General features: G+C 40.3%; 1 protein-coding gene across 1 annotated transcript in view; it reads left to right on the top strand.

The window, feature by feature from the left end:
• Window positions 1-390: 390 nt before the first annotated feature.
• The window catches only part of NADSYN1 (NAD synthetase 1), a gene marked incomplete at its 5' end in the record, with an annotated part of 18,253 nt that continues 7,742 nt past the window's right edge, over window positions 391-10,901 (top strand). The window contains 13 exons of the mRNA XM_010289991.1: window positions 391-507; window positions 2,496-2,549; window positions 2,936-3,025; window positions 3,950-4,001; window positions 4,756-4,844; window positions 6,316-6,433; window positions 7,619-7,750; window positions 8,054-8,128; window positions 8,299-8,423; window positions 8,639-8,687; window positions 9,293-9,395; window positions 10,084-10,252; window positions 10,605-10,740. Coding sequence (XP_010288293.1) covers window positions 391-507; window positions 2,496-2,549; window positions 2,936-3,025; window positions 3,950-4,001; window positions 4,756-4,844; window positions 6,316-6,433; window positions 7,619-7,750; window positions 8,054-8,128; window positions 8,299-8,423; window positions 8,639-8,687; window positions 9,293-9,395; window positions 10,084-10,252; window positions 10,605-10,740 — 1,309 coding nt within the window. The remainder of the gene's footprint in view (window positions 508-2,495; window positions 2,550-2,935; window positions 3,026-3,949; window positions 4,002-4,755; window positions 4,845-6,315; window positions 6,434-7,618; window positions 7,751-8,053; window positions 8,129-8,298; window positions 8,424-8,638; window positions 8,688-9,292; window positions 9,396-10,083; window positions 10,253-10,604; window positions 10,741-10,901) is intronic.

Genomic DNA, 10,901 nt, shown 5'->3' with positions numbered 1-10,901 from the left:
CGGTCAGGGGGAAGAGCAGCCACGTAGCGCTCTAATGCCCCGCGCGTCGCTTAAGGCACGCGGCGGTCAGTGCTGAGAAGAACGTTGTAGGTGCAAGCACGGGCCTTGTTCTCTTGTTTTGGAAACGTGAGTTGTACCGATAGTTTCCCACACATTTCGGCGAGTCTTCCTTCACGGAAACTGTAACGGTTTGAATTCCGCCTGGGCCCCGGCTGCTGCTCTTGGATATCCCGGGAACGCCACGGAGTGCTGAATGCTGTCAGCGCCGCTTCTGCGTGTTATGTATAAATTACTGTGTGGGTGAGGTGTTCCTTGTCTGAAGTAGTTCTGGGCCTCTGGCTCTGGTGCTGATTTGGCTGAATTTGTTATTTTTTATGTTTTTATGTGCAGTGGTTACGGCTGCTCGGATCACTATTATGAATCTGACACGCTCTTGCATTCGTTTCAAGTTCTGGCAAAGCTTTTGGAGTCTCCAGCTGCTCACGATATTATCTGTGATGTGGGAATGTAAGTTTTTTGTGTACATATGCTAAAGCGGTAGGTCTTCAGGGAATGCTGCCTCTGCTCTGTTTCTGGGTAGCAAGGGCTCCGCACCAAACGTTTAAACACACGTTGGGAACTGCACCACTTTCCCTTTTAATGATCATGGCTGGGACTGCAGCATGCTGCGGTGGGCTGACCCAGTGCCTGCTTTGTCACTCCCCTCTGCAGCTGGACTGGGGACAGAAAATATAACGAAAAGGTCGTATGTCAAGATACAGCAGGGAGAGATCAGTCAGCAGTTGCCATCACGGGCAAAACAGACTCGACTTGGGGAAGTTAGTTTAATTTATTGCCAGTCAAAATCAGAACAGGAGAATGACAATTAACACCACATCTTAAGACACCTTCCCCCCACCCCTCCCTGTGTCCCAGGCTCAGCTTTGCTCCTGATTTCTCTACCACCTCCTGCCAAGCGGCGCAGGGGGACGGGGAATGGGGGCTGCAGTCAGTTCATCACACGTCTCTGATGCTTCTTCCTCCTCAAGGGAAAGACTCACACTCTTCCTCTGCTCCAGCATGGGGTCCCTCCCATGGGAGACAGTCCTCCATGAACTTCTCCGATGTGGGTCCTTCCCACGGGCTGCAGGTCTTCATGAACTGCTCCAGCCTGGGTCCCTCCATGGGGTGCTGTCCTCCAGGAACAGACTGCTCCAGTGTGGGTCCCCCACGGGGCCACAGGTCCTGCCAGCAAACCTGCTCCAGCCTGGACTCCTTTCCCCACGGGGCCACAGGCCCTGCCAGGAGCCGGCTCCAGCGTGGGCTGCCCATGGGGTCACGGCCTCCTTTGGGCATCCCCCTACTCCAGCGTGGGGCCCTCCCTGAGTGTGGGTGAAGATCTGCTCTAGCGTGGAGCTCCATGGGCTGCAGGGAGACAACCTGTCTCACCGTGGGCTTGACTCCGGGCTGCAGAGGAACCTCTGCTCTAGTGCCTGGAGCATCTCCTGCCGCTCCTGCTCTGAGCTGGGTGTCTGCAGAGCTGTTTTCACATGTTCTTTCTCCTCTCTGTGGCTGCAGAATGCTGTGTGCCCTTTTTTTTTTCCCCCCGTCTTAATTGTTGTCCCAGAGGTGCTACTACCCTCACTGATGGGCTCTGCCTTGGCCAGCGGTGGGTCTGTCTTGGAGCTGGCTGCTGCTGGCTCTATCGGACACGGGAAGCTTCTAGCAACTTCTTGCAGAAGCCACCCCTGCAACCCCCACTGCTACCAAAATCTTGCCACGCAAACTCAATACACATGCAAAACACTTTCTGAAAGATAATCCTTTCAAAGATTTCTGGTGGCTGAGCCCTTCAAGAGAGAAATAGGATAATTACAGTTATTTATTGGGACCCTTAATGCTGGGCCCTAATGCCATAGGTAAGCTTGGGGTAAGACTTTGTATTACATGTAACGCAAAGGGCTTTATAAATAGAGTTGCTTTCAAGAATGTCAGTGATAATGCAACTTTCTTTGGTAAACATGCTTATAAGCGATATATGTGTATGTCAAAACCAGTGAAACCATTTTAAGTCATGTGCTGACAGTGATAAATTATAACTGTAAAGTTAATGTATGTATACCTACTTGGTTTAGTATTGACATAAATGCATAAAGCTAGCTTTGTTTTGAACTAGCCTGGTAGTATCATAGGGAGTCAGGTTTGATTACATAAGTTAGCCCAGCCAGGGGGATTCTTCTGCTCTGCTTGTGTTTCTCGGGCATGCCAGTGATTGTCACTCTGAGAAATATCTGAGATATCTCTCCCATATCTGAGACTGACAGTATGGTCAGTAACTGATTTTCACAAACAACTGTTTGAATTAAAGAGAAGCTAGAACTTGATATGTTGTTTTGTTTAATTCCCTTTAGGGATACAGTGTAGAAGGATTGTATTAAAAATAGTTTTTGTACAGTGAAGTGGATTTTTTTAGTTTCATTTAATGAAACTGGTAACTCTGCTTCATATTTTTGTAGGCCAGTTCTGCACAGGAACGTTCGCTACAATTGTCGAGTGATCTTTTTAAATAAGTAAGTATTTCTTCATGCATTTTGTGAGACAATACATTAGTGTATCCTTTCAGAGACCTGTTTGGCCTTCAAGGAAGATTCTTCAGTGCTATGTAGAGAGATGGAGTTGTCTTTCTATCTACTAAATTTTAGAGAGACAACTAATGTGTTCCATTATCTTTTTGCTTTCTGAATTTGTAGAAACTAAATTTCCACTGCTTTCTGAAAGACTCCAGAAGAAAAACAACCCTTAAGTCTGCAGACAAAAAAAATTATTGTATGTATTAGTTGTTTAATGTACATCATAATAGAAAAAAGAGTTGTTATTAATCAGTGTTCTTATTTAGTCCTGTTTGGCTGTACATCAGATCTCAACTCACCCTTTCTGTTTTGTTTTATATTTTAAGAAAAATTCTTCTGATCAGACCGAAAATATCATTGGCAAATGCAGGAAACTACAGGGAACTTAGATGGTTTACCCCATGGAATAAAGCAAGGTAGGCTGGCTACCGTTAAAATTGTGTTTAAAACCACAGCTTGCTGTTTGCAACCTCAGCAGAAGGATTTAAATCTCTATAGCAATCCATCAGTGCTGCTGCAGGGGGAGCAGCAAAGCAGAGTCAGCTAAGCTAGGTAATTGAAGCTCAGTTAGAAAGCTTATTGAAGTACAATCAAACTCAGAATTGCTGAGCTGGAAGGAAGAGTGTGGCTGAATGATCCTGCAACCAGTGTAGTAGAGTCGTGTGCCTTGTGTCTACTTTCCAACTATATACAGTCCAGGATTGGAAGAGCCTGTGTTTATCTGCTCGATGGCTGCATCCTGCTCAATATTAAACTGGAAAACATGGTGAAATGGATGAGCTTTGTCAGAATGTTAACGACCGCAGTGGATGAAAGCTACATACCTTACGATGCTGCAAAATATGCTTGATGCTCATCTCTCATGCCATGCACTTATCCTGTAGCCAGGGAATGGTTCTAACTTGATTGTCTCAGTAAAGTACTTCTGAGCGAGCCCCTGAGCATCGGTCCTCTTAATCCCAGTCAATTCCAGCTGAGTTCTGAGTTACTCATGTAGTAACACTGCAAAAAGAGAAACTTTTATTTAGCATTTCACTTGCATGGTGTGTCCTTTGTTAGGTCTAGTTTATAGCTAGGATGGAACATTGTTTACCATGCATTTCTGAAGCAATGTGAGATGTCGCTAGCTTGTGATCTTAACATTTCTGATTAATTTCCCAGAAAGTATGAAGGTCCTTTTTTTTTTTTTTAAGTATTTTTAAACATACACAGCCCTGTGCAACTGAAGTACAGTTTCTTTTATCAATGTTAGAAGGTGACAGAATGTGGAGATGAGTCTCAGTTTTTATGCTGTTTTCATATACATTATGATGTATTCATAACATATAAACCTTCCTTAGGCATGTGGAGGAATATTATCTACCCAGGATCATTCAGGAAGTGACTGGACAGGTAAGTTTGTGAAGGACTTTTTTTCTTTTCTTTTTAACTTTAGCATCTTCCAGATTCAGCAATTTAAATGAATAAAATCTGTGGCATAAAACACCATAGTATTCCCAGTTCTGCTGTCAGTCATGTTGCAGATCCATAAGTTTCAGTGATAGGTCTCAGTTACATTAAATGAGAGCACAATTTAACCTTCTTTATGTTAGTGTTTGGCAGCAAAGCAAGTAGATTTTAAATGTGCCTCAGTTATTTATATATACAAGACCTTGGTTGTCTTATTCTGCACAATTCTGGTACTGAGTTAATCTATGCTTGCGACTAGAAATGAGTATGTCTTTTCAGCTAAAAAAATAAATGAAAAAAAAACCCTTTTTGATTCCGAAGGGCCTAAAACTTTGGTTATTATCTGCTAAAGCATGAGCATGATTCCTAGCAAAAGACAGTCTCTGTTTTGTAGATTGTTTAATTCCAGAGCAGTTGTTCTGTCCTAAAGCAAAGCATTGGATCTGAATACCACTGAAATTTCAAGAAAAAATTTCAGTACCATCCAGAGATTTGAAGTTTAGAGTTGTTTGGGGTTTTTTTTACTTAAACTTAGTATAAAATGAAGGAAGGTGTAACGTGATTGATACTGTGTCAACTCATTTCACAGAAGTGAGTGTTCAATTTTGTATTTTTTTTTTTAGATTTATAGTTAACTTTTTGAATGGAATAGATTCTTCTATTACATGTGTATAAGGTTGTTCTTGTTTTTTCTCAGGAAACTGTTCCTTTTGGGGATGCAGTGCTAGCAACCAAAGATACCTGCCTAGGGGCAGAAATATGCGAAGAACTGTGGGCACCAAACAGGTAAAGGAGAAGAAGAAGTGAAAACTAGACTAAAACATACCCTCGACCTGCCTGAAATAAACGTTTGAAAAAATCTGCTTATTATTCTTCCAGGTAGTATGTCTTTCAGAAAGACCCAGTAAGCTAAAATATAATTAGGAACAATAAGTACATCATGGGAAAGACTTCACGAGGCTAGATGCAGGGTGGCAAGAGAAGTTTTAGGTACTTAAACTAAATGCATTTGAAACAGAAGGTAGGAGAGAAATATAGAAAAGAAGCGAAATGAAGAAGATGACCTGAGGAAAGAAATGACAGATAACTAGTGCTCCCATTCCAGATATTGTTCAGCTTTTAATTCAACCTGAGGTTGAAATATCCTCTCTGGATCCATCTCTGTAACTTGATTTAGGGTCAAAAGACAGTTATTTTGTATCAATTTGTAGTATCAGTTTTGGCTAGCAGTTATAATCCTGTACTATTCCCACTTACTGCGCTGAGTCTTTAAAATTTGGGAGTATTTATTTTATTTACTTTATTCTTTTTATCTTTGGCTTTGACCTAGTCCTCCAAAGCATTCCGCTTAACAGACAAATTGAGCTTTTATATTTCACAAGCTAGAGCACAGGCTTCTAGGCAACATCACTTTGAGAAGTATCACTTTTTTTTTTTCTATTTAGCCGTTAGCTTTATTTTTTAACCTGCGTCAGACAATGCCTAAGGAAACAACAAAAGGTCACTAATGGAAAGCAAAGGCTAGTGCCTTTAAGTAATATTTCCTGTTAAGATTTTAGTTCCCATTACAATTTGAAGTTCTTCCCAACCACAAAGTTCTTCCCATTCACAAAGGGCTGATGCGAGGTGGGGGTGGAGATATGGTTGCATGAAAGCTGTTGCAGTTAACACAAAATAAACAAAATGTTCCCAATGTTTTTCCAGATTTCCCAGTTAGAGACAATCGTTTCCTTGTACCTGCAGAAGGTGTGGTATGTTACAGGCAAAGATGTGATTATTATTTTTTTTTTTTTAGTATTTATTTCTTTTGACGTTGGAAGAAGATAAAAAGAACAGTAAAAGTCTTTGCCTTCTCATGGTTCTGTTCGCTTATGCTTTTGGATTTACTAAGAGCGAAGGAGAACGGGACAACTGATGTTGCAAGAGTATCTCAATGTTGCCCTTTCAGACCAAGTTGTCTTACTCTCTCTTTCTTGGAGACCCAGGCTTCTATAGAGTAAAGCAGAAGGCATTTCATTTAGGAGAGAATGAGCAAACGCCCTTCTGCCCTCTGGAACCACTACTGGTCTTTGACAGAAGAGTCAGGCAATGCAAGAAAAGAGATGTCTTTGAGAGTCCTAACCTTGTTTGAGCTAAGACACGCACAAAACTGGCAATGACATAGATGTGTTTATTTGTCAGTGGTTTTAAATGATACCTGCAGTATTCACAGCATAGTATTGCCAGCTGAATTGTTTTTTGCCTTTTGCTTTGACAGCCCTCATATTGAAATGGGACTTGATGGTGTGGAAATTTTCACTAACTCTTCAGGGAGTCACCATGTGCTGCGGAAGGCTCACACCCGTGTGGATTTGGTGAATTCTGCCACAGCAAAGGTACATGCTTAAAAAAAAAATAAATTTTTTTTGGTTGTGCACCTCATTTTATTTTAGTACAGTCTCCTCTCTGGTGGCAGGACAGAGAATTTTCTTCCTATATGAGTATTGTGGCCTTGACAGACCTTGTTGTTGGCTTCTTATTTTCTTGCCTGTAATTACCTTCCCTGATTGAATCAGCTATAGGGGAAGAGCTGTCTGTTGAATCCACTGCATACAGAGAATAACCAGCTTGAAAGGGTGTTGTTGAATGCATGTTCTGCATGAAAGGCAAACAACCAGTGACTGTGGTTGCTCCCTCTATTTGTCTGTGCCTAAACAGTCTCCCTCCATATGCATTATGTACTGAATTGGCAGCTTGTTGCCAGCTTGTAATTTGGTCAATAGAGAGGGTTATTTTCCTGACATGTATGAAACCATCCAAAAGTCTGTTTTGTTTCCTTAAAATAACAGTTTCTTTCTTGATTTTTGTTCCCATAGCAACATTGTGTTAGAGAAATACCAGTAACTATATCAGGAAGGGGAAATAGTAATCAGTGTTTAAACTCAGACTTCATTTTTTTTCCCCCCTGTCATCTTCTTACTTAAAATACATTACATTTTTCTACTTTGAACGTTCTGTTTATTTTAAAGAGAAGACATTTAGTTATTAGACTGTAATCCTGTCTAACAGTGATGGGGACAAAACCCAAGTAATGAGTATATATTACACTGTGAAAAATGTTTAATTTGTACAACTGCTTTGTCGTTGTAATTTAACATGCTTTGGTTATATTTAACAGTATCTGCTCTGTCCTCAGATATCCAAACACAGCTTCTTCCTGCTTTTCTCAATCTCAATTTGAACTTAGAATTTCAATTTAGAAGTGCAGCCCTCTATTTGGGCTGAGGGGATGACTCTTGCTAGTAGCAGAAGACTCCTGTCTTCCAACAGTGTGAAAGGGATAGAGATAATTTACTACATTTGCTTATGTAATTACTTGTTTCTGTCATGTATATCATGTGCAAAGTACTTTTCCAAATGACAGGAGGGAGTCCCGGCCATAAATCATTCACAGTGTAAAGACAGAGGAAGATTATGAGGAGGACAGGAACAGAGAAATAACATTTTGTCTTTTAACATTCTATCAGGTGCTCTATTCTGAAAAGCATTTTTTTTTGTCTGCGTGTTTGTCTTCCTCCCAGAATGGTGGAATATATATTTTAGCTAACCAGAAAGGCTGCGATGGTGATCGTCTGTACTATGATGGCTGTGCCATGATTTCCATGAATGGAGAAACGATTGCACAAGGATCACAGTTTTCACTTGATGATGTGGTAATATATTCAACTTATAGCTGCTAGTTACAGCTGAAATTAGTCCAGCTGCATTTATGCTCAACACTTTCCAGACATTCCATGGTCTGGTCCATGTCTCTAGACTAAAAAGGATGTATTTTTACTATGCTATTCAACTAGATCCAAGGCTTTTTCCTACTCAAATTGCCCAGACCTGATCTACAGTAGCTCTCCTGCTTTTGCAGGTGTTCTTGTTATGCAACATTTTTTGTAGTCCAAGTCTGTCAAACATTGTTTATCTGTTTGTGTAGAATCAAACTAATGTTGAAAGCCTTTCCATAGGAGGTGCTGGTTGCCACTCTGGACTTGGAGGATGTTCGAAGTTACAGAGCAGAGATTTCATCTCGTAACTTAGCGGTAAGCATTCTTTACGGAAGTTATATTTGTAAACTCTGCCAAGTTTGAATAGTTATTGAATTTAAAAGGTATTTGCACGTCTTGATTTTCACAGTATGTGAAATGATGTTTAATACGTACATGCTACATGAAAATTGATGCCTTCTCAATTCTTCTGTACTATTGCTTAGGCAAGTAAAGTGAATCCTTATCCCAGAATAAAAGTGAATTTTGCTCTGTCATGTTCTGATGATGTAGCTGCACCTACTTGCATGCCAATCCAGTGGAGGCATCACAGTCCTGAGGAGGAGATCAGGTAAGCACATACTGAGTCTGTTGCTTGAAAATTATTTTGATTTAAAAAAACAAAACACCCACACAAAAACTCAAACAAACAAAAAGAGATAAACATAAGATCTTACTTACATTTAAGTAAATAAAGTGTCTCATTCTAAGACCACAGTAAATATGTTGACTTGCTTAGGTCTTATATCATAACCTTCTTGGAATAAGCCTATTCTATAATTTCAGCCTTGGTCCTGCCTGTTGGCTTTGGGACTATCTAAGGCGCAGCAAACAGGTAAGAACAACTGTTTTTGTTCTTTGCCTTGGAATACACATCTTCTTCTGTGCCATAGGGACAGTACACACTGCTATCCTGTGCTGGTGTTAACGCAAAGTGATGTTAGTCCAAGGCGCAAGGTTTGAGTTTTTCACTGGTAGCTCATTCAGCCTTAAAACCCATATGCAAAGTGTGACTTCAGTATGCTCTTCAGACCTTTTCCTTAGGAATCATGCTTTCTTTGACAGCAACAGTCAAGCTTACTTAATAAAGGGGCTTTCTTTTTCTTTGAAACACTGCTTTTTCTGTAAGGAAAATATTTTAATGGCATAATGGAGATGTTTAAACTAAGCAGAGTGACATGAACAAGTAATTCAGTTTAATAGTGAAATATATATGAAAAATTTAATCCTTTTTGTTAGGTCTTCTGTCTTACTAGAGAGTAAAGTCATACTGGAAGTTTTTCTAGCCTAAGGGCTTACGCTGGCTCGTTGTTTGATTATCCAATCGATGAGAGTCTGAGCAGGTTTGCTAGGTTTGTTTTGTCTGTTGTTCTGAATGGTACGTTTTACACGGTTTTCTAATTTTGCCATTTGGAACATCTTCCTTGCTCTATTTTCAAGGCAGGATTTCTTCTACCTCTTAGTGGCGGAATTGACAGCTCTGCTACAGCTTGCATAGTATACTCTATGTGTCACCAGGTTTGCCTGGCAGTCAAGAATGGAAGTAAGTAGATATTCATGACTGGCTAGCCATGCTGACTCATGGTTACAGACAAGTTAGTATTAGCTGGATGCCATAGGTGCAAGAGGTCATTAATGGTAGACTCTTGCCCAGTTGTTCTAATGGAATCCTTTGTATGTCTTCAGAAATTCCAGCAAAAATGAGCATCCAGGTTGAATTGGCCGTTCTTTGAATTGGCTTAATAGTTTTCATTTTGGATGAAAAAGAATTGGATGTGGAACTCAGACTAGTTTCTGACTAGAGTATTGTTCAAAATGTTGTCTAATGTAGTTTTGGGATGTCAAGTTATCATGAGAATTTTCTCCTCTCAAATTCAGCACTACAAAACATGGTTAGGCATGGTTCAAGCTCTTAAACTGGCTTTAAATAGACTATATGCGTTTAGCTAAGCCTTTGTAAGTATTGGATCATATTTTCTGTGAAGTTTCTTTAAGGCATAGAACAAAAGGATTTTATATTTCCGTGTTCAAAATTAGGAGCAAAATTAGTAATTCTTTTATTTGATACATGAAAATATGTTGGGGAGTTAGATGAACAGAGTTATCTTATTTGTGAGGGGCAGTGTAAAACTTAATTGGAATACAAGAAAAATACAAGATATTTACATATCCTGGATAGCAGGAGTGCAACAATTTCCACTTCTGTTCTATTTCTTTTGCTTTGTCCTCAGATGCAGATGTGCTGGCTGATGTCCGCAAGATTGTGAATGATGAGGCCTATATCCCTGAGGATCCTCGAGAATTTTGCAAGCGTATCTTTACCACTTGCTATATGGCTAGTGAGAACTCCTCCCAGGATACTTGCAACAGGGCTAAACTTCTGGCTGAGCAAATAGGCAGGTACAAGTTGACAAGTGCTGGAAAAAAAATCATGTTCTGGCAAAGGCTTTTATACAAAACTTTCATACTCTAAAATGGGAAAAAATGGGAGAGAAATAGCAGGTGTGTTAAGTAGGAGTATTACAGACATTATTATTTAAGTGTGTAAATGTGAGGCAAACTTAGAAGCATTTGGTGAAGGACATGGAAATTTGGAAAAAGACTGTGGAAAGTGGTATTCTGTCTTATCATACCAGAGGTGGTAACAGCCTTAAAACATCATTTGATGGGTGGGTTCTTTGTGGTTTTTTTGATGCTATTTTATATAGTCAGATTGTGCTAGTTGAGTCACTTCTGCTTGAATTCTTCTCAGCTATCACATCAATCTGAACATAGATGCGGCTGTGAAAGCTATTGTGGGCATTTTCAGCATGGTGACAGGTCAAACTCCCCGTTTTTCTGCCTACGGAGGGAGCAGCAGAGAAAACCTGGCACTCCAGAATGTGCAGGTGTGTTTCATGTAGGCTGAATCAGGTCAGACCCTTTTTTTTTAAACTTTTTTTTTTTTTCCAGAAAGAGTACAAAATGGTATAGTAGCAAGAGGGCCCTTCGTCTGCGTTGCTATGAAAACCTGAGCTTTTTGTGGTGTGTCCCTGAAGATTCATGGACT

The sequence above is a fragment of the Phaethon lepturus genome, unplaced genomic scaffold (genome assembly GCF_000687285.1).
Source record: "Phaethon lepturus isolate BGI_N335 unplaced genomic scaffold, ASM68728v1 scaffold20236, whole genome shotgun sequence".
Lineage (NCBI taxonomy): Eukaryota > Metazoa > Chordata > Aves > Phaethontiformes > Phaethontidae > Phaethon > Phaethon lepturus.
The sequence above is the reverse complement of the archived record's forward strand: the minus strand, read 5'-3'. Positions and strand labels throughout refer to the sequence as shown.